Source organism: Oculina patagonica, unplaced genomic scaffold, assembly GCF_052425735.1.
Source record: "Oculina patagonica isolate OP01 unplaced genomic scaffold, crgOcupat unplaced18, whole genome shotgun sequence".
Taxonomy (NCBI): Eukaryota; Metazoa; Cnidaria; class Anthozoa; order Scleractinia; family Oculinidae; genus Oculina; species Oculina patagonica.
The window spans coordinates 1-22,484 of NW_027557846.1; the positions used below are offsets into that span (position 1 = coordinate 1).

The window sequence follows — 22,484 nt, forward strand, 5'->3', positions numbered from 1 at the left end:
TTGACTTTTTTATTCGATCAAGGTATGGTAGAAGAGCATTCCACACCGGCGTCTTCTGTGTGAGTGCAAGAGTGACTTCCCCATCCACGGTGATCGCATTCAGAGATATGGGACTCTGTTCCCGAGCATCCCACGTAATCAAACCAGATTCGACCGTTTCCTTCCCCATGATGGGCGCTATTAAAGTAATTACTAGCTGGAGGAAAGCCAAGCTCCTTACACACCACGTTAGCGTCATTCAGATCCCAGTAGTCGTCACAGACTGTTCCCCATTCTCCGCCGTAAAATATCTCTACCCTGCCACTTAATGCCGTGCCACCAACAAGGCGAATCGAGTCGAGGACTGAAAAAAATGGATTAAACAGATACCTATAAGTAACCAACGAACATTGATTATCGTATTTTTCGCGGTATGGGAAATGGTTGTTGATCATGACAACAATGATTGTACCTATATCACCACGTGTAGAATACGTTTTTCTTTAATGGTCTCAATGTGAGTTAACTATTAGCCGTGAAACGGCCAAACATTTTTACCGTTAGATGTAAAGTATGTTACCTTTAAAAAATCGGTCAGTAATTATAAATAAACCAAACTAGTTTAATTTATCGTCCCAGAATGGTCCTAACACCTAATAATATATATATATATATATATATATATATATATATATATATATATATATATATATATATATATATAACAGTGATTTTCTACTCAGTATCGTTTCATATGGGCTTTAATACAGGTCTGTTTCGTAGACCAACACAGAGTTGATCCACTCATCAGTTAAATTCCATATACACTGTCGCATCGCTAGGGTTTATATACATCAATGGTGTGATCGTTACAAAATTCAAACTTAAAAAACAATAGTAATATACATTTGTAAGCTTATGATTGGTCCTTGAGGACGCGATTGAATTTAAGAAGAAATTTTCGCTTGTGCCTGCAAGTTGATACAAGCTCATTACGTTTGTTAAGAGTTGCCATGTCCGGTTTATATAAAATGTAGAATTTCTCGGTATTACATAGATTACATCGTTTGGAAAGATTAGATACACTGTTATTACCGCTCCTTCATTGTTGAGCACTATTCTGGATTTATCAGTGTGAAACCCACCTGAAGTTATATATATATATATATATATGACTGGATTTTTGAAAACATGGTCTCCGGTTGAAGCAAAACTTTTTCGCCTGTCGCCTGGCGATAGCCAGGGGTCAGGCCAGCCTGGCGCTTGAAAAAGCAGGGGGCTTGGTGTCTTGAAGGGTTTTGGCATACAACCCAGGCTTCAGGCTACAGGGTGGTACCATGCCAACCAGCAGGTCTCATAACCCAGGGGGGTGGGGTGGGTTCAAAAAGTGGACACTTGGACTAAAAAACTGATTTTTTGGTCTTTTTTGGTTTTCGTCAGCAGAACTGGCCTGGTTAGGCTACAAGGTTAGGTTGCGGCGGTGATCCAGCTGGGCAAAACTCAGGTGAGTGTGTTTGTTCGCCAGTGACTGCTTGACTTTGCTTGATTGACTGACAAAGCCTTTGATTTTCCTGGCAAAGTGCCAGTGAGAGGTTTGTGTTGCTGACACGGTTTTCAAAAATTCAGTCATATGTTGGCAGGGAATGCCTGCTTCCAGCTGGCTGTGACCTACCGTTAGCCAGGCTCGGGCACCGGGCAAGTCAGCTGGGCAAACAGTGATTGTCAGTGCAATTCCAGGCATTACCTGCCAACATATGACTGGATTTTTGAAAACATGGTCTCCGGTTGAAGCAAAACTTTTTCGCCTGTCGCCTGGCGATAGCCAGGGGTCAGGCCAGCCTGGCGCTTGAAAAAGCAGGGGGCTTGGTGTCTTGAAGGGTTTTGGCATACAGCCCAGGCTTCAGGCTACAGGGTGGTACCATGCCAACCAGCAGGTCTCATAACCCAGGGGGGTGGGGTGGGTTCAAAAAGTGGACACTTGGACTAAAAAACTGATTTTTTGGTCTTTTTTGGTTTTCGTCAGCAGAACTGGCCTGGTTAGGCTACAAGGTTAGGTTGCGGCGGTGATCCAGCTGGGCAAAACTCAGGTGAGTGTGTTTGTTCGCCAGTGACTGCTTGACTTTGCTTGATTGACTGACAAAGCCTTTGATTTTCCTGGCAAAGTGCCAGTGAGAGGTTTGTGTTGCTGACACGGTTTTCAAAAATTCAGTCATATGTTGGCAGGGAATGCCTGCTTCCAGCTGGCTGTGACCTACCGTTAGCCAGGCTCGGGCACCGGGCAAGTCAGCTGGGCAAACAGTGATTGTCAGTGCAATTCCAGGCATTACCTGCCAACATATGACTGGATTTTTGAAAACATGGTCTCCGGTTGAAGCAAAACTTTTTCGCCTGTCGCCTGGCGATAGCCAGGGGTCAGGCCAGCCTGGCGCTTGAAAAAGCAGGGGGCTTGGTGTCTTGAAGGGTTTTGGCATATAGCCCAGGCTTCAGGCTACAGGGTGGTACCATGCCAACCAGCAGGTCTCATAACCCAGGGGGGTGGGGTGGGTTCAAAAAGTGGACACTTGGACTAAAAAACTGATTTTTTGGTCTTTTTTGGTTTTCGTCAGCAGAACTGGCCTGGTTAGGCAACAAGGTTAGGTTGCGGCGGTGATCCAGCTGGGCAAAACTCAGGTGAGTGTGTTTGTTCGCCAGTGACTGCTTGACTTTGCTTGATTGACTGACAAAGCCTTTGATTTTCCTGGCAAAGTGCCAGTGAGAGGTTTGTGTTGCTGACACGGTTTTCAAAAATTCAGTCATATGTTGGCAGGGAATGCCTGCTTCCAGCTGGCTGTGACCTACCGTTAGCCAGGCTCGGGCACCGGGCAAGTCAGCTGGGCAAACAGTGATTGTCAGTGCAATTCCAGGCATTACCTGCCAACATATGACTGGATTTTTGAAAACATGGTCTCCGGTTGAAGCAAAACTTTTTCGCCTGTCGCCTGGCGATAGCCAGGGGTCAGGCCAGCCTGGCGCTTGAAAAAGCAGGGGGCTTGGTGTCTTGAAGGGTTTTGGCATACAGCCCAGGCTTCAGGCTACAGGGTGGTACCATGCCAACCAGCAGGTCTCATAACCCAGGGGGGTGGGGTGGGTTCAAAAAGTGGACACTTGGACTAAAAAACTGATTTCTTGGTCTTTTTTGGTTTTCGTCAGCAGAACTGGCCTGGTTAGGCAACAAGGTTAGGTTGCGGCGGTGATCCAGCTGGGCAAAACTCAGGTGAGTGTGTTTGTTCGCCAGTGACTGCTTGACTTTGCTTGATTGACTGACAAAGCCTTTGATTTTCCTGGCAAAGTGCCAGTGAGAGGTTTGTGTTGCTGACACGGTTTTCAAAAATTCAGTCATATGTTGGCAGGGAATGCCTGCTTCCAGCTGGCTGTGACCTACCGTTAGCCAGGCTCGGGCACCGGGCAAGTCAGCTGGGCAAACAGTGATTGTCAGTGCAATTCCAGGCATTACCTGCCAACATATGACTGGATTTTTGAAAACATGGTCTCCGGTTGAAGCAAAACTTTTTCGCCTGTCGCCTGGCGATAGCCAGGGGTCAGGCCAGCCTGGCGCTTGAAAAAGCAGGAGGCTTGGTGTCTTGAAGGGTTTTGGCATGCAGCCCAGGCTTCAGGCTACAGGGTGGTACCATGCCAACCAGCAGGTCTCATAACCCAGGGGGGTGGGGTGGGTTCAAAAAGTGGACACTTGGACTAAAAAACTGATTTCTTGGTCTTTTTTGGTTTTCGTCAGCAGAACTGGCCTGGTTAGGCAACAAGGTTAGGTTGCGGCGGTGATCCAGCTGGGCAAAACTCAGGTGAGTGTGTTTGTTCGCCAGTGACTGCTTGACTTTGCTTGATTGACTGACAAAGCCTTTGATTTTCCTGGCAAAGTGCCAGTGAGAGGTTTGTGTTGCTGACACGGTTTTCAAAAATTCAGTCATATGTTGGCAGGGAATGCCTGCTTCCAGCTGGCTGTGACCTACCGTTAGCCAGGCTCGGGCACCGGGCAAGTCAGCTGGGCAAACAGTGATTGTCAGTGCAATTCCAGGCATTACCTGCCAACATATGACTGGATTTTTGAAAACATGGTCTCCGGTTGAAGCAAAACTTTTTCGCCTGTCGCCTGGCGATAGCCAGGGGTCAGGCCAGCCTGGCGCTTGAAAAAGCAGGGGGCTTGGTGTCTTGAAGGGTTTTGGCATACAGCCCAGGCTTCAGGCTACAGGGTGGTACCATGCCAACCAGCAGGTCTCATAACCCAGGGGGGTGGGGTGGGTTCAAAAAGTGGACACTTGGACTAAAAAACTGATTTTTTGGTCTTTTTTGGTTTTCGTCAGCAGAACTGGCCTGGTTAGGCTACAAGGTTAGGTTGCGGCGGTGATCCAGCTGGGCAAAACTCAGGTGAGTGTGTTTGTTCGCCAGTGACTGCTTGACTTTGCTTGATTGACTGACAAAGCCTTTGATTTTCCTGGCAAAGTGCCAGTGAGAGGTTTGTGTTGCTGACACGGTTTTCAAAAATTCAGTCATATGTTGGCAGGGAATGCCTGCTTCCAGCTGGCTGTGACCTACCGTTAGCCAGGCTCGGGCACCGGGCAAGTCAGCTGGGCAAACAGTGATTGTCAGTGCAATTCCAGGCATTACCTGCCAACATATGACTGGATTTTTTGAAAACATGGTCTCCGGTTGAAGCAAAACTTTTTCGCCTGTCGCCTGGCGATAGCCAGGGGTCAGGCCAGCCTGGCGCTTGAAAAATCAGGAGGCTTGGTGTCTTGAAGGGTTTTGGCATGCAGCCCAGGCTTCAGGCTACAGGGTGGTACCATGCCAAACAGCAGGTCTCATAACCCAGGGGGGTGGGGTGGGTTCAAAAAGTGGACACTTGGACTAAAAAACTGATTTCTTGGTCTTTTTTGGTTTTCGTCAGCAGAACTGGCCTGGTTAGGCAACAAGGTTAGGTTGCGGCGGTGATCCAGCTGGGCAAAACTCAGGTGAGTGTGTTTGTTCGCCAGTGACTGCTTGACTTTGCTTGATTGACTGACAAAGCCTTTGATTTTCCTGGCAAAGTGCCAGTGAGAGGTTTGTGTTGCTGACACGGTTTTCAAAAATTCAGTCATATGTTGGCAGGGAATGCCTGCTTCCAGCTGGCTGTGACCTACCGTTAGCCAGGCTCGGGCACCGGGCAAGTCAGCTGGGCAAACAGTGATTGTCAGTGCAATTCCAGGCATTACCTGCCAACATATGACTGGATTTTTGAAAACATGGTCTCCGGTTGAAGCAAAACTTTTTCGCCTGTCGCCTGGCGATAGCCAGGGGTCAGGCCAGCCTGGCGCTTGAAAAATCAGGAGGCTTGGTGTCTTGAAGGGTTTTGGCATGCAGCCCAGGCTTCAGGCTACAGGGTGGTACCATGCCAACCAGCAGGTCTCATAACCCAGGGGGGTGGGGTGGGTTCAAAAAGTGGACACTTGGACTAAAAAACTGATTTCTTGGTCTTTTTTGGTTTTCGTCAGCAGAACTGGCCTGGTTAGGCAACAAGGTTAGGTTGCGGCGGTGATCCAGCTGGGCAAAACTCAGGTGAGTGTGTTTGTTCGCCAGTGACTGCTTGACTTTGCTTGATTGACTGACAAAGCCTTTGATTTTCCTGGCAAAGTGCCAGTGAGAGGTTTGTGTTGCTGACACGGTTTTCAAAAATTCAGTCATATGTTGGCAGGGAATGCCTGCTTCCAGCTGGCTGTGACCTACCGTTAGCCAGGCTCGGGCACCGGGCAAGTCAGCTGGGCAAACAGTGATTGTCAGTGCAATTCCAGGCATTACCTGCCAACATATGACTGGATTTTTGAAAACATGGTCTCCGGTTGAAGCAAAACTTTTTCGCCTGTCGCCTGGCGATAGCCAGGGGTCAGGCCAGCCTGGCGCTTGAAAAAGCAGGGGGCTTGGTGTCTTGAAGGGTTTTGGCATACAGCCCAGGCTTCAGGCTACAGGGTGGTACCATGCCAACCAGCAGGTCTCATAACCCAGGGGGGTGGGGTGGGTTCAAAAAGTGGACACTTGGACTAAAAAACTGATTTTTTGGTCTTTTTTGGTTTTCGTCAGCAGAACTGGCCTGGTTAGGCTACAAGGTTAGATTGCGGCGGTGATCCAGCTGGGCAAAACTCAGGTGAGTGTGTTTGTTCGCCAGTGACTGCTTGACTTTGCTTGATTGACTGACAAAGCCTTTGATTTTCCTGGCAAAGTGCCAGTGAGAGGTTTGTGTTGCTGACACGGTTTTCAAAAATTCAGTCATATGTTGGCAGGGAATGCCTGCTTCCAGCTGGCTGTGACCTACCGTTAGCCAGGCTCGGGCACCGGGCAAGTCAGCTGGGCAAACAGTGATTGTCAGTGCAATTCCAGGCATTACCTGCCAACATATGACTGGATTTTTGAAAACATGGTCTCCGGTTGAAGCAAAACTTTTTCGCCTGTCGCCTGGCGATAGCCAGGGGTCAGGCCAGCCTGGCGCTTGAAAAAGCAGGGGGCTTGGTGTCTTGAAGGGTTTTGGCATACAGCCCAGCCTTAAGGCTACAGGGTGGTACCATGCCAACCAGCAGGTCTCATAACCCAGGGGGGTGGGGTGGGTTCAAAAAGTGGACACTTGGACTAAAAAACTGATTTTTTGGTCTTTTTTGGTTTTCGTCAGCAGAACTGGCCTGGTTAGGCAACAAGGTTAGGTTGCGGCGGTGATCCAGCTGGGCAAAACTCAGGTGAGTGTGTTTGTTCGCCAGTGACTGCTTGACTTTGCTTGATTGACTGACAAAGCCTTTGATTTTCCTGGCAAAGTGCCAGTGAGAGGTTTGTGTTGCTGACACGGTTTTCAAAAATTCAGTCATATGTTGGCAGGGAATGCCTGCTTCCAGCTGGCTGTGACCTACCGTTAGCCAGGCTCGGGCACCGGGCAAGTCAGCTGGGCAAACAGTGATTGTCAGTGCAATTCCAGGCATTACCTGCCAACATATGACTGGATTTTTGAAAACATGGTCTCCGGTTGAAGCAAAACTTTTTCGCCTGTCGCCTGGCGATAGCCAGGGGTCAGGCCAGCCTGGCGCTTGAAAAAGCAGGGGGCTTGGTGTCTTGAAGGGTTTTGGCATACAGCCCAGGCTTCAGGCTACAGGGTGGTACCATGCCAACCAGCAGGTCTCATAACCCAGGGGGGTGGGGTGGGTTCAAAAAGTGGACACTCGGACTAAAAAACTGATTTTTTGGTCTTTTTTGGTTTTCGTCAGCAGAACTGGCCTGGTTAGGCTACAAGGTTAGGTTGCGGCGGTAATCCAGCTGGGCAAAACTCAGGTGAGTGTGTTTGTTCGCCAGTGACTGCTTGACTTTGCTTGATTGACTGACAAAGCCTTTGATTTTCCTGGCAAAGTGCCAGTGAGAGGTTTGTGTTGCTGACACGGTTTTCAAAAATTCAGTCATATGTTGGCAGGGAATGCCTGCTTCCAGCTGGCTGTGACCTACCGTTAGCCAGGCTCGGGCACCGGGCAAGTCAGCTGGGCAAACAGTGATTGTCAGTGCAATTCCAGGCATTACCTGCCAACATATGACTGGATTTTTGAAAACATGGTCTCCGGTTGAAGCAAAACTTTTTCGCCTGTCGCCTGGCGATAGCCAGGGGTCAGGCCAGCCTGGCGCTTGAAAAAGCAGGGGGCTTGGTGTCTTGAAGGGTTTTGGCATACAGCCCAGGCTTCAGGCTACAGGGTGGTACCATGCCAACCAGCAGGTCTCATAACCCAGGGGGGTGGGGTGGGTTCAAAAAGTGGACACTTGGACTAAAAAACTGATTTTTTGGTCTTTTTTGGTTTTCGTCAGCAGAACTGGCCTGGTTAGGCTACAAGGTTAGGTTGCGGCGGTGATCCAGCTGGGCAAAACTCAGGTGAGTGTGTTTGTTCGCCAGTGACTGCTTGACTTTGCTTGATTGACTGACAAAGCCTTTGATTTTCCTGGCAAAGTGCCAGTGAGAGGTTTGTGTTGCTGACACGGTTTTCAAAAATTCAGTCATATGTTGGCAGGGAATGCCTGCTTCCAGCTGGCTGTGACCTACCGTTAGCCAGGCTCGGGCACCGGGCAAGTCAGCTGGGCAAACAGTGATTGTCAGTGCAATTCCAGGCATTACCTGCCAACATATGACTGGATTTTTGAAAACATGGTCTCCGGTTGAAGCAAAACTTTTTCGCCTGTCGCCTGGCGATAGCCAGGGGTCAGGCCAGCCTGGCGCTTGAAAAAGCAGGGGGCTTGGTGTCTTGAAGGGTTTTGGCATACAGCCCAGGCTTCAGGCTACAGGGTGGTACCATGCCAACCAGCAGGTCTCATAACCCAGGGGGGTGGGGTGGGTTCAAAAAGTGGACACTTGGACTAAAAAACTGATTTTTTGGTCTTTTTTGGTTTTCGTCAGCAGAACTGGCCTGGTTAGGCTACAAGGTTAGGTTGCGGCGGTGATCCAGCTGGGCAAAACTCAGGTGAGTGTGTTTGTTCGCCAGTGACTGCTTGACTTTGCTTGATTGACTGACAAAGCCTTTGATTTTCCTGGCAAAGTGCCAGTGAGAGGTTTGTGTTGCTGACACGGTTTTCAAAAATTCAGTCATATGTTGGCAGGGAATGCCTGCTTCCAGCTGGCTGTGACCTACCGTTAGCCAGGCTCGGGCACCGGGCAAGTCAGCTGGGCAAACAGTGATTGTCAGTGCAATTCCAGGCATTACCTGCCAACATATGACTGGATTTTTGAAAACATGGTCTCCGGTTGAAGCAAAACTTTTTCGCCTGTCGCCTGGCGATAGCCAGGGGTCAGGCCAGCCTGGCGCTTGAAAAAGCAGGGGGCTTGGTGTCTTGAAGGGTTTTGGCATACAGCCCAGGCTTCAGGCTACAGGGTGGTACCATGCCAACCAGCAGGTCTCATAACCCAGGGGGGTGGGGTGGGTTCAAAAAGTGGACACTTGGACTAAAAAACTGATTTTTTGGTCTTTTTTGGTTTTCGTCAGCAGAACTGGCCTGGTTAGGCTACAAGGTTAGGTTGCGGCGGTGATCCAGCTGGGCAAAACTCAGGTGAGTGTGTTTGTTCGCCAGTGACTGCTTGACTTTGCTTGATTGACTGACAAAGCCTTTGATTTTCCTGGCAAAGTGCCAGTGAGAGGTTTGTGTTGCTGACACGGTTTTCAAAAATTCAGTCATATGTTGGCAGGGAATGCCTGCTTCCAGCTGGCTGTGACCTACCGTTAGCCAGGCTCGGGCACCGGGCAAGTCAGCTGGGCAATCAGTGATTGTCAGTGCAATTCCAGGCATTACCTGCCAACATATGACTGGATTTTTGAAAACATGGTCTCCGGTTGAAGCAAAACTTTTTCGCCTGTCGCCTGGCGATAGCCAGGGGTCAGGCCAGCCTGGCGCTTGAAAAAGCAGGGGGCTTGGTGTCTTGAAGGGTTTTGGCATACAGCCCAGGCTTTAGGCTACAGGGTGGTACCATGCCAACCAGCAGGTCTCATAACCCAGGGGGGTGGGGTGGGTTCAAAAAGTGGACACTTGGACTAAAAAACTGATTTTTTGGTTTTTTTTGGTTTTCGTCAGCAGAACTGGCCTGGTTAGGCTACAAGGTTAGGTTGCGGCGGTGATCCAGCTGGGCAAAACTCAGGTGAGTGTGTTTGTTCGCCAGTGACTGCTTGACTTTGCTTGATTGACTGACAAAGCCTTTGATTTTCCTGGCAAAGTGCCAGTGAGAGGTTTGTGTTGCTGACACGGTTTTCAAAAATTCAGTCATAATTGTTGGCAGGGAATGCCTGCTTCCAGCTGGCTGTGACCTACCGTTAGCCAGGCTCGGGCACCGGGCAAGTCAGCTGGGCAAACAGTGATTGTCTGTGCAATTCCAGGCATTACCTGCCAACATATGACTGGATTTTTGAAAACATGGTCTCCGGTTGAAGCAAAACTTTTTCGCCTGTCGCCTGGCGATAGCCAGGGGTCAGGCCAGCCTGGCGCTTGAAAAAGCAGGGGGCTTGGTGTCTTGAAGGGTTTTGGCATACAGCCCAGGCTTCAGGCTACAGGGTAGTACCATGCCAACCAGCAGGTCTCATAACCCAGGGGGGTGGGGTGGGTTCAAAAAGTGGACAATTGGACTAAAAAACTGATTTTTTGGTCTTTTTTGGTTTTCGTCAGCAGAACTGGCCTGGTTAGGCTACAAGGTTAGGTTGCGGCGGTGATCCAGCTGGGCAAAACTCAGGTGAGTGTGTTTGTTCGCCAGTGACTGCTTGACTTTGCTTGATTGACTGACAAAGCCTTTGATTTTCCTGGCAAAGTGCCAGTGAGAGGTTTGTGTTGCTGACACGGTTTTCAAAAATTCAGTCATATGTTGGCAGGGAATGCCTGCTTCCAGCTGGCTGTGACCTACCGTTAGCCAGGCTCGGGCACCGGGCAAGTCAGCTGGGCAAACAGTGATTGTCAGTGCAATTCCAGGCATTACCTGCCAACATATGACTGGATTTTTGAAAACATGGTCTCCGGTTGAAGCAAAACTTTTTCGCCTGTCGCCTGGCGATAGCCAGGGGTCAGGCCAGCCTGGCGCTTGAAAAAGCAGGGGGCTTGGTGTCTTGAAGGGTTTTGGCATACAGCCCAGGCTTCAGGCTACAGGGTGGTACCATGCCAACCAGCAGGTCTCATAACCCAGGGGGGTGGGGTGGGTTCAAAAAGTGGACACTTGGACTAAAAAACTGATTTTTTGGTCTTTTTTGGTTTTCGTCAGCAGAACTGGCCTGGTTAGGCTACAAGGTTAGTTTGCGGCGGTGATCCAGCTGGGCAAAACTCAGGTGAGTGTGTTTGTTCGCCAGTGACTGCTTGACTTTGCTTGATTGACTGACAAAGCCTTTGATTTTCCTGGCAAAGTGCCAGTGAGAGGTTTGTGTTGCTGACACGGTTTTCAAAAATTCAGTCATAATTGTTGGCAGGGAATGCCTGCTTCCAGCTGGCTGTGACCTACCGTTAGCCAGGCTCGGGCACCGGGCAAGTCAGCTGGGCAAACAGTGATTGTCTGTGCAATTCCAGGCATTACCTGCCAACATATGACTGGATTTTTGAAAACATGGTCTCCGGTTGAAGCAAAACTTTTTCGCCTGTCGCCTGGCGATAGCCAGGGGTCAGGCCAGCCTGGCGCTTGAAAAAGCAGGGGGCTTGGTGTCTTGAAGGGTTTTGGCATACAGCCCAGGCTTCAGGCTACAGGGTGGTACCATGCCAACCAGCAGGTCTCATAACCCAGGGGGGTGGGGTGGGTTCAAAAAGTGGACACTTGGACTAAAAAACTGATTTTTTGGTCTTTTTTGGTTTTCGTCAGCAGAACTGGCCTGGTTAGGCTACAAGGTTAGGTTGCGGCGGTGATCCAGCTGGGCAAAACTCAGGTGAGTGTGTTTGTTCGCCAGTGACTGCTTGACTTTGCTTGATTGACTGACAAAGCCTTTGATTTTCCTGGCAAAGTGCCAGTGAGAGGTTTGTGTTGCTGACACGGTTTTCAAAAATTCAGTCATATGTTGGCAGGGAATGCCTGCTTCCAGCTGGCTGTGACCTACCGTTAGCCAGGCTCGGGCACCGGGCAAGTCAGCTGGGCAAACAGTGATTGTCAGTGCAATTCCAGGCATTACCTGCCAACATATGACTGGATTTTTGAAAACATGGTCTCCGGTTGAAGCAAAACTTTTTCGCCTGTCGCCTGGCGATAGCCAGGGGTCAGGCCAGCCTGGCGCTTGAAAAAGCAGGGGGCTTGGTGTCTTGAAGGGTTTTGGCATACAGCCCAGGCTTCAGGCTACAGGGTGGTACCATGCCAACCAGCAGGTCTCATAACCCAGGGGGGTGGGGTGGGTTCAAAAAGTGGACACTTGGACTAAAAAACTGATTTTTTGGTCTTTTTTGGTTTTCGTCAGCAGAACTGGCCTGGTTAGGCTACAAGGTTAGGTTGCGGCGGTGATCCAGCTGGGCAAAACTCAGGTGAGTGTGTTTGTTCGCCAGTGACTGCTTGACTTTGCTTGATTGACTGACAAAGCCTTTGATTTTCCTGGCAAAGTGCCAGTGAGAGGTTTGTGTTGCTGACACGGTTTTCAAAAATTCAGTCATATGTTGGCAGGGAATGCCTGCTTCCAGCTGGCTGTGACCTACCGTTAGCCAGGCTCGGGCACCGGGCAAGTCAGCTGGGCAAACAGTGATTGTCAGTGCAATTCCAGGCATTACCTGCCAACATATGACTGGATTTTTGAAAACATGGTCTCCGGTTGAAGCAAAACTTTTTCGCCTGTCGCCTGGCGATAGCCAGGGGTCAGGCCAGCCTGGCGCTTGAAAAAGCAGGGGGCTTGGTGTCTTGAAGGGTTTTGGCATACAGCCCAGGCTTCAGGCTACAGGGTGGTACCATGCCAACCAGCAGGTCTCATAACCCAGGGGGGTGGGGTGGGTTCAAAAAGTGGACACTTGGACTAAAAAACTGATTTTTTGGTCTTTTTTGGTTTTCGTCAGCAGAACTGGCCTGGTTAGGCTACAAGGTTAGGTTGCGGCGGTGATCCAGCTGGGCAAAACTCAGGTGAGTGTGTTTGTTCGCCAGTGACTGCTTGACTTTGCTTGATTGACTGACAAAGCCTTTGATTTTCCTGGCAAAGTGCCAGTGAGAGGTTTGTGTTGCTGACACGGTTTTCAAAAATTCAGTCATATGTTGGCAGGGAATGCCTGCTTCCAGCTGGCTGTGACCTACCGTTAGCCAGGCTCGGGCACCGGGCAAGTCAGCTGGGCAAACAGTGATTGTCAGTGCAATTCCAGGCATTACCTGCCAACATATGACTGGATTTTTGAAAACATGGTCTCCGGTTGAAGCAAAACTTTTTCGCCTGTCGCCTGGCGATAGCCAGGGGTCAGGTCAGCCTGGCGCTTGAAAAAGCAGGGGGCTTGGTGTCTTGAAGGGTTTTGGCATACAGCCCAGGCTTCAGGCTACAGGGTGGTACCATGCCAACCAGCAGGTCTCATAACCCAGGGGGGTGGGGTGGGTTCAAAAAGTGGACACTTGGACTAAAAAACTGATTTTTTGGTCTTTTTTGGTTTTCGTCAGCAGAACTGGCCTGGTTAGGCTACAAGGTTAGGTTGCGGCGGTGATCCAGCTGGGCAAAACTCAGGTGAGTGTGTTTGTTCGCCAGTGACTGCTTGACTTTGCTTGATTGACTGACAAAGCCTTTGATTTTCCTGGCAAAGTGCCAGTGAGAGGTTTGTGTTGCTGACACGGTTTTCAAAAATTCAGTCATAATTGTTGGCAGGGAATGCCTGCTTCCAGCTGGCTGTGACCTACCGTTAGCCAGGCTCGAGCACCGGGCAAGTCAGCTGGGCAAACAGTGATTGTCTGTGCAATTCCAGGCATTACCTGCCAACATATGACTGGATTTTTGAAAACATGGTCTCCGGTTGAAGCAAAACTTTTTCGCCTGTCGCCTGGCGATAGCCAGGGGTCAGGCCAGCCTGGCGCTTGAAAAAGCAGGGGGCTTGGTGTCTTGAAGGGTTTTGGCATACAGCCCAGGCTTCAGGCTACAGGGTGGTACCATGCCAACCAGCAGGTCTCATAACCCAGGGGGGTGGGGTGGGTTCAAAAAGTGGACACTTGGACTAAAAAACTGATTTTTTGGTCTTTTTTGGTTTTCGTCAGTAGAACTGGCCTGGTTAGGCTACAAGGTTAGTTTGCGGCGGTGATCCAGCTGGGCAAAACTCAGGTGAGTGTGTTTGTTCGCCAGTGACTGCTTGACTTTGCTTGATTGACTGACAAAGCCTTTGATTTTCCTGGCAAAGTGCCAGTGAGAGGTTTGTGTTGCTGACACGGTTTTCAAAAATTCAGTCATAATTGTTGGCAGGGAATGCCTGCTTCCAGCTGGCTGTGACCTACCGTTAGCCAGGCTCGGGCACCGGGCAAGTCAGCTGGGCAAACAGTGATTGTCTGTGCAATTCCAGGCATTACCTGCCAACATATGACTGGATTTTTGAAAACATGGTCTCCGGTTGAAGCAAAACTTTTTCGCCTGTCGCCTGGCGATAGCCAGGGGTCAGGCCAGCCTGGCGCTTGAAAAAGCAGGGGGCTTGGTGTCTTGAAGGGTTTTGGCATACAGCCCAGGCTTCAGGCTACAGGGTGGTACCATGCCAACCAGCAGGTCTCATAACCCAGGGGGGTGGGGTGGGTTCAAAAAGTGGACACTTGGACTAAAAAACTGATTTTTTGGTCTTTTTTGGTTTTCGTCAGCAGAACTGGCCTGGTTAGGCTACAAGGTTAGGTTGCGGCGGTGATCCAGCTGGGCAAAACTCAGGTGAGTGTGTTTGTTCGCCAGTGACTGCTTGACTTTGCTTGATTGACTGACAAAGCCTTTGATTTTCCTGGCAAAGTGCCAGTGAGAGGTTTGTGTTGCTGACACGGTTTTCAAAAATTCAGTCATAATTGTTGGCAGGGAATGCCTGCTTCCAGCTGGCTGTGACCTACCGTTAGCCAGGCTCGGGCACCGGGCAAGTCAGCTGGGCAAACAGTGATTGTCAGTGCAATTCCAGGCATTACCTGCCAACATATGACTGGATTTTTGAAAACATGGTCTCCGGTTGAAGCAAAACTTTTTCGCCTGTCGCCTGGCGATAGCCAGGGGTCAGGCCAGCCTGGCGCTTGAAAAAGCAGGGGGCTTGGTGTCTTGAAGGGTTTTGGCATACAGCCCAGGCTTCAGGCTACAGGGTGGTACCATGCCAACCAGCAGGTCTCATAACCCAGGGGGGTGGGGTGGGTTCAAAAAGTGGACACTTGGACTAAAAAACTGATTTTTTGGTCTTTTTTGGTTTTCGTCAGCAGAACTGGCCTGGTTAGGCTACAAGGTTAGGTTGCGGCGGTGATCCAGCTGGGCAAAACTCAGGTGAGTGTGTTTGTTCGCCAGTGACTGCTTGACTTTGCTTGATTGACTGACAAAGCCTTTGATTTTCCTGGCAAAGTGCCAGTGAGAGGTTTGTGTTGCTGACACGGTTTTCAAAAATTCAGTCATATGTTGGCAGGGAATGCCTGCTTCCAGCTGGCTGTGACCTACCGTTAGCCAGGCTCGGGCACCGGGCAAGTCAGCTGGGCAAACAGTGATTGTCAGTGCAATTCCAGGCATTACCTGCCAACATATGACTGGATTTTTGAAAACATGGTCTCCGGTTGAAGCAAAACTTTTTCGCCTGTCGCCTGGCGATAGCCAGGGGTCAGGCCAGCCTGGCGCTTGAAAAAGCAGGGGGCTTGGTGTCTTGAAGGGTTTTGGCATACAGCCCAGGCTTCAGGCTACAGGGTGGTACCATGCCAACCAGCAGGTCTCATAACCCAGGGGGGTGGGGTGGGTTCAAAAAGTGGACACTTGGACTAAAAAACTGATTTTTTGGTCTTTTTTGGTTTTCGTCAGCAGAACTGGCCTGGTTAGGCTACAAGGTTAGGTTGCGGCGGTGATCCAGCTGGGCAAAACTCAGGTGAGTGTGTTTGTTCGCCAGTGACTGCTTGACTTTGCTTGATTGACTGACAAAGCCTTTGATTTTCCTGGCAAAGTGCCAGTGAGAGGTTTGTGTTGCTGACACGGTTTTCAAAAATTCAGTCATATGTTGGCAGGGAATGCCTGCTTCCAGCTGGCTGTGACCTACCGTTAGCCAGGCTCGGGCACCGGGCAAGTCAGCTGGGCAAACAGTGATTGTCAGTGCAATTCCAGGCATTACCTGCCAACATATGACTGGATTTTTGAAAACATGGTCTCCGGTTGAAGCAAAACTTTTTCGCCTGTCGCCTGGCGATAGCCAGGGGTCAGGCCAGCCTGGCGCTTGAAAAAGCAGGGGGCTTGGTGTCTTGAAGGGTTTTGGCATACAGCCCAGGCTTCAGGCTACAGGGTGGTACCATGCCAACCAGCAGGTCTCATAACCCAGGGGGGTGGGGTGGGTTCAAAAAGTGGACACTTGGACTAAAAAACTGATTTTTTGGTCTTTTTTGGTTTTCGTCAGCAGAACTGGCCTGGTTAGGCTACAAGGTTAGGTTGCGGCGGTGATCCAGCTGGGCAAAACTCAGGTGAGTGTGTTTGTTCGCCAGTGACTGCTTGACTTTGCTTGATTGACTGACAAAGCCTTTGATTTTCCTGGCAAAGTGCCAGTGAGAGGTTTGTGTTGCTGACACGGTTTTCAAAAATTCAGTCATATGTTGGCAGGGAATGCCTGCTTCCAGCTGGCTGTGACCTACCGTTAGCCAGGCTCGGGCACCGGGCAAGTCAGCTGGGCAAACAGTGATTGTCAGTGCAATTCCAGGCATTACCTGCCAACATATGACTGGATTTTTGAAAACATGGTCTCCGGTTGAAGCAAAACTTTTTCGCCTGTCGCCTGGCGATAGCCAGGGGTCAGGCCAGCCTGGCGATTGAAAAAGCAGGGGGCTTGGTGTCTTGAAGGGTTTTGGCATACAGCCCAGGCTTCAGGCTACAGGGTGGTACCATGCCAACCAGCAGGTCTCATAACCCAGGGGGGTGGGGTGGGTTCAAAAAGTGGACACTTGGACTAAAAAACTGATTTTTTGGTCTTTTTTGGTTTTCGTCAGCAGAACTGGCCTGGTTAGGCTACAAGGTTAGGTTGCGGCGGTGATCCAGCTGGGCAAAACTCAGGTGAGTGTGTTTGTTCGCCAGTGACTGCTTGACTTTGCTTGATTGACTGACAAAGCCTTTGATTTTCCTGGCAAAGTGCCAGTGAGAGGTTTGTGTTGCTGACACGGTTTTCAAAAATTCAGTCATATGTTGGCAGGGAATGCCTGCTTCCAGCTGGCTGTGACCTACCGTTAGCCAGGCTCGGGCACCGGGCAAGTCAGCTGGGCAAACAGTGATTGTCAGTGCAATTCCAGGCATTACCTGCCAACATATGACTGGATTTTTGAAAACATGGTCTCCGGTTGAAGCAAAACTTTTTCGCCTGTCGCCTGGCGATAGCCAGGGGTCAGGCCAGCCTGGCGCTTGAAAAAGCAGGGGGCTTGGTGTCTTGAAGGGTTTTGGCATACAGCCCAGGCTTCAGGCTACAGGGTGGTACCATGCCAACCAGCAGGTCTCATAACCCAGGGGGGTGGGGTGGGTTCAAAAAGTGGACACTTGGACTGAAAAACTGATTTTTTGGTCTTTTTTGGTTTTCGTCAGCAGAACTGGCCTGGTTAGGCTACAAGGTTAGGTTGCGGCGGTGATCCAGCTGGGCAAAACTCAGGTGAGTGTGTTTGTTCGCCAGTGACTGCTTGACTTTGCTTGATTGACTGACAAAGCCTTTGATTTTCCTGGCAAAGTGCCAGTGAGAGGTTTGTGTTGCTGACACGGTTTTCAAAAATTCAGTCATATGTTGGCAGGGAATGCCTGCTTCCAGCTGGCTGTGACCTACCGTTAGCCAGGCTCGGGCACCGGGCAAGTCAGCTGGGCAAACAGTGATTGTCTGTGCAATTCCAGGCATTACCTGCCAACATATGACTGGATTTTTGAAAACATGGTCTCCGGTTGAAGCAAAACTTTTTCGCCTGTCGCCTGGCGATAGCCAGAGGTCAGGCCAGCCTGGCGCTTGAAAAATCAGGAGGCTTGGTGTCTTGAAGGGTTTTGGCATACAGCCCAGGCTTCAGGCTACAGGGTGGTACCATGCCAACCAGCAGGTCTCATAACCCAGGGGGGTGGGGTGGGTTCAAAAAGTGGACACTTGGACTAAAAAACTGATTTTTTGGTCTTTTTTGGTTTTCGTCAGCAGAACTGGCCTGGTTAGGCTACAAGGTTAGGTTGCGGCGGTGATCCAGCTGGGCAAAACTCAGGTGAGTGTGTTTGTTCGCCAGTGACTGCTTGACTTTGCTTGATTGACTGACAAAGCCTTTGATTTTCCTGGCAAAGTGCCAGTGAGAGGTTTGTGTTGCTGACACGGTTTTCAAAAATTCAGTCATATGTTGGCAGGGAATGCCTGCTTCCAGCTGGCTGTGACCTACCGTTAGCCAGGCTCGGGCACCGGGCAAGTCAGCTGGGCAAACAGTGATTGTCAGTGCAATTCCAGGCATTACCTGCCAACATATGACTGGATTTTTGAAAACATGGTCTCCGGTTGAAGCAAAACTTTTTCGCCTGTCGCCTGGCGATAGCCAGGGGTCAGGCCAGCCTGGCGCTTGAAAAAGCAGGGGGCTTGGTGTCTTGAAGGGTTTTGGCATACAGCCCAGGCTTCAGGCTACAGGGTGGTACCATGCCAACCAGCAGGTCTCATAACCCAGGGGGGTGGGGTGGGTTCAAAAAGTGGACACTTGGACTAAAAAACTGATTTTTTGGTCTTTTTTGGTTTTCGTCAGCAGAACTGGCCTGGTTAGGCTACAAGGTTAGGTTGCGGCGGTGATCCAGCTGGGCAAAACTCAGGTGAGTGTGTTTGTTCGCCAGTGACTGCTTGACTTTGCTTGATTGACTGACAAAGCCTTTGATTTTCCTGGCAAAGTGCCAGTGAGAGGTTTGTGTTGCTGACACGGTTTTCAAAAATTCAGTCATAATTGTTGGCAGGGAATGCCTGCTTCCAGCTGGCTGTGACCTACCGTTAGCCAGGCTCGGGCACCGGGCAAGTCAGCTGGGCAAACAGTGATTGTCTGTGCAATTCCAGGCATTACCTGCCAACATATGACTGGATTTTTGAAAACATGGTCTCCGGTTGAAGCAAAACTTTTTCGCCTGTCGCCTGGCGATAGCCAGGGGTCAGGCCAGCCTGGCGCTTGAAAAAGCAGGAGGCTTGGTGTCTTGAAGGGTTTTGGCATACAGCCCAGGCTTCAGGCTACAGGGTGGTACCATGCCAACCAGCAGGTCTCATAACCCAGGGGGGTGGGGTGGGTTCAAAAAGTGGACACTTGGACTAAAAAACTGATTTTTTGGTCTTTTTTGGTTTTCGTCAGCAGAACTGGCCTGGTTAGGCTACAAGGTTAGGTTGCGGCGGTGATCCAGCTGGGCAAAACTCAGGTGAGTGTGTTTGTTCGCCAGTGACTGCTTGACTTTGCTTGATTGACTGACAAAGCCTTTGATTTTCCTGGCAAAGTGCCAGTGAGGGGTTTGTGTTGCTGACACGGTTTTCAAAAATTCAGTCATAATTGTTGGCAGGGAATGCCTGCTTCCAGCTGGCTGTGACCTACCGTTAGCCAGGCTCGGGCACCGGGCAAGTCAGCTGGGCAAACAGTGATTGTCAGTGCAATTCCAGGCATTACCTGCCAACATATGACTGGATTTTTGAAAACATGGTCTCCGGTTGAAGCAAAACTTTTTCGCCTGTCGCCTGGCGATAGCCAGGGGTCAGGCCAGCCTGGCGCTTGAAAAAGCAGGGGGCTTGGTGTCTTGAAGGGTTTTGGCATACAGCCCAGGCTTCAGGCTACAGGGTGGTACCATGCCAACCAGCAGGTCTCATAACCCAGGGGGGTGGGGTGGGTTCAAAAAGTGGACACTTGGACTAAAAAACTGATTTTTTGGTCTTTTTTGGTTTTCGTCAGCAGAACTGGCCTGGTTAGGCAACAAGGTTAGGTTGCGGCGGTGATCCAGCTGGGCAAAACTCAGGTGAGTGTGTTTGTTCGCCAGTGACTGCTTGACTTTGCTTGATTGACTGACAAAGCCTTTGATTTTCCTGGCAAAGTGCCAGTGAGAGGTTTGTGTTGCTGACACGGTTTTCAAAAATTCAGTCATAATTGTTGGCAGGGAATGCCTGCTTCCAGCTGGCTGTGACCTACCGTTAGCCAGGCTCGGGCACCGGGCAAGTCAGCTGGGCAAACAGTGATTGTCAGTGCAATTCCAGGCATTACCTGCCAACATATGACTGGATTTTTGAAAACATGGTCTCCGGTTGAAGCAAAACTTTTTCGCCTGTCGCCTGGCGATAGCCAGGGGTCAGGCCAGCCTGGCGCTTGAAAAAGCAGGGGGCTTGGTGTCTTGAAGGGTTTTGGCATACAGCCCAGGCTTCAGGCTACAGGGTGGTACCATGCCAACCAGCAGGTCTCATAACCCAGGGGGGTGGGGTGGGTTCAAAAAGTGGACACTTGGACTAAAAAACTGATTTTTTGGTCTTTTTTGGTTTTCGTCAGCAGAACTGGCCTGGTTAGGCTACAAGGTTAGGTTGCGGCGGTGATCCAGCTGGGCAAAACTCAGGTGAGTGTGTTTGTTCGCCAGTGACTGCTTGACTTTGCTTGATTGACTGACAAAGCCTTTGATTTTCCTGGCAAAGTGCCAGTGAGAGGTTTGTGTTGCTGACACGGTTTTCAAAAATTCAGGCATAATTGTTGGCAGGGAATGCCTGCTTCCAGCTGGCTGTGACCTACCGTTAGCCAGGCTCGGGCACCGGGCAAGTCAGCTGGGCAAACAGTGATTGTCAGTGCAATTCCAGGCATTACCTGCCAACATATGACTGGATTTTTGAAAACATGGTCTCCGGTTGAAGCAAAACTTTTTCGCCTGTCGCCTGGCGATAGCCAGGGGTCAGGCCAGCCTGGCGCTTGAAAAAGCAGGGGGCTTGGTGTCTTGAAGGGTTTTGGCATACAGCCCAGGCTTCAGGCTACAGGGTGGTACCATGCCAACCAGCAGGTCTCATAACCCAGGGGGGTGGGGTGGGTTCAAAAAGTGGACACTTGGACTAAAAAACTGATTTTTTGGTCTTTTTTGGTTTTCGTCAGCAGAACTGGCCTGGTTAGGCTACAAGGTTAGGTTGCGGCGGTGATCCAGCTGGGCAAAACTCAGGTGAGTGTGTTTGTTCGCCAGTGACTGCTTGACTTTGCTTGATTGACTGACAAAGCCTTTGATTTTCCTGGCAAAGTGCCAGTGAGAGGTTTGTGTTGCTGACACGGTTTTCAAAAATTCAGTCATATATATATATATATATATATATATATATATTTTTCAATAAGAGAAATTATTTTTTAACTTTAAAAATATGAAAAATTAACTGTTAACTTCTGTTAACCGTGATGAAAATAAATTTACCGTTAGCCATAAAAAACCAAACTAGTATACCGTTTTCCGTAAAAGCCAACACCCCATTGAGACCCTCTTCTTAGCTACCGTCCGCACGGCGAATGGTATCTATAGCTAAGCGGTCAAACAACCAACGACAATACTCGTATCCTATCCAAAGCCGGTAACAATGACGAAAAAGTGAAAATAACAGTGATATTTATAATAATTATTATTTCTTTAAGTAGTGGTAGTTTTCTTACCGTGATAACTTGCTGCAAATCCAGAGCGTACATTAGAGCCAACGCTTGTGAAAACGACATAAAGCTGATTATATGAACTTGTAACAGTAAAAGGCTGATAGTTTCCATCATATTGCCCAATCAAAGGAGAGGAGGAAGAGCCACCATCGTACACATAAACATAATCCCAATTTTCTTCAGTTTCAAATCTGAAGAACACAAGTTCCAAGTTGGTGTTCGAAGACAAACTCCAGTGACAGGACATACCATCAGTGTATGAGCCATCTTTATTTGAATATATGATACCGCTTGTACTGGATCGGATTGTTAATGTATTATAACAAGAGCTTGAAGCAGTCACATATGCCTGAGCTGTTGAAAAAAATGCACAAAAATGTCAGCTTTTCATTTGAAAGCATTAAAACGCTTCTTGTTGAATAAATTTAAACCATATTCAGACCGAACTGCAAGGACCGCGGAAACAAAATATTTATAGAAGTACCGGGTCTTCTCACTGTAGAAGATATATCCAGCTATAAATCAATAACTAATGCCGAAAAGGCCGATTAAACGGTTTGGTAAACCGGCTGTATTTGAATTATAATATTTCTGGAAGGCATGTCCTTCCTTCTTCCGGATATTGCGGAGAATGACTCTAAAAGTTAAACGTTACAGATCTAAAATGGGGGGAATACGATATACCGGGTAAAATAAAATATATATTTTATTTTACCCGGTATATCTCATTCCCCCCATTTTAGATCTGTAACGTTTAACCTTTATATTAGAAAAACAAACGTTACAAAGTTAAGTTATCCCCCCCCCCCCCAAACTAATCCATACCCATTTTGCACCGAAAGTAATTTGACCCCTCCCCCACAAAGGGACCCTACTTTTCTTGACGCAGTAGGGCACGACCTACTACAACTTAAAAAGCAAAATTTGCGGAGCGCTTCTGTTCACGACCGTAACTCGGACACGACTTTTTAAATCGAAGGCAACTTTGTGCTAGACGCTCGCTCCGTGTTTAACTATACGTGGACGACGCGCATGCAAATCGCTTAGTAGTTGGAGGGAAATTATCATCAAGTCTACGGACAAGGGCTTTGTCACGGTTGTCACGTATCGAGACTGGTATATTAACGAATGTTTAGAACAACTCAGCGACACCGAATTCCGCAAACCCTTAGGCAAAATCGTATACGCAAATACGCCAAACGCATGAACCTTGAAACATTTATTGACGACAAGAATATATAAACGCTATCTAAGCTTATACAGACCGATC

At 49.3% G+C, this 22,484-nt stretch overlaps 1 protein-coding gene across 1 annotated transcript; it reads right to left on the minus strand.

The window, feature by feature from the left end:
- Nucleotides 1–14: 14 nt before the first annotated feature.
- LOC144640082 (galectin-3-binding protein A-like) lies at nucleotides 15–21,562 on the minus strand. Its single transcript, XM_078499304.1, has 2 exons — nucleotides 21,218–21,562; nucleotides 15–343 (listed from the first exon to the last, which is right to left on the minus strand). The coding sequence occupies exons 1-2, from the start codon at nucleotides 21,459–21,461 to the stop codon at nucleotides 18–20; spliced, it is 570 nt and encodes a 189-aa protein (XP_078355430.1). The 5' UTR covers nucleotides 21,462–21,562; the 3' UTR covers nucleotides 15–17.
- Nucleotides 21,563–22,484: the final 922 nt, after the last annotated feature.

Excerpts from the sequence above, each read along its gene's own strand:
- LOC144640082 (XM_078499304.1), bottom strand. The coding sequence starts at position 21,461 with ATGTCCTGTCACTGGAGTTTGTCTTCGAACACCAACTTGGAACTTGTG. Across the intron at positions 344-21,217 it reads ATTTGCAGCAAGTTATCACG|TCCTCGACTCGATTCGCCTT; the intron begins GTAAGAAAACTA and ends CATTTTTTTCAG.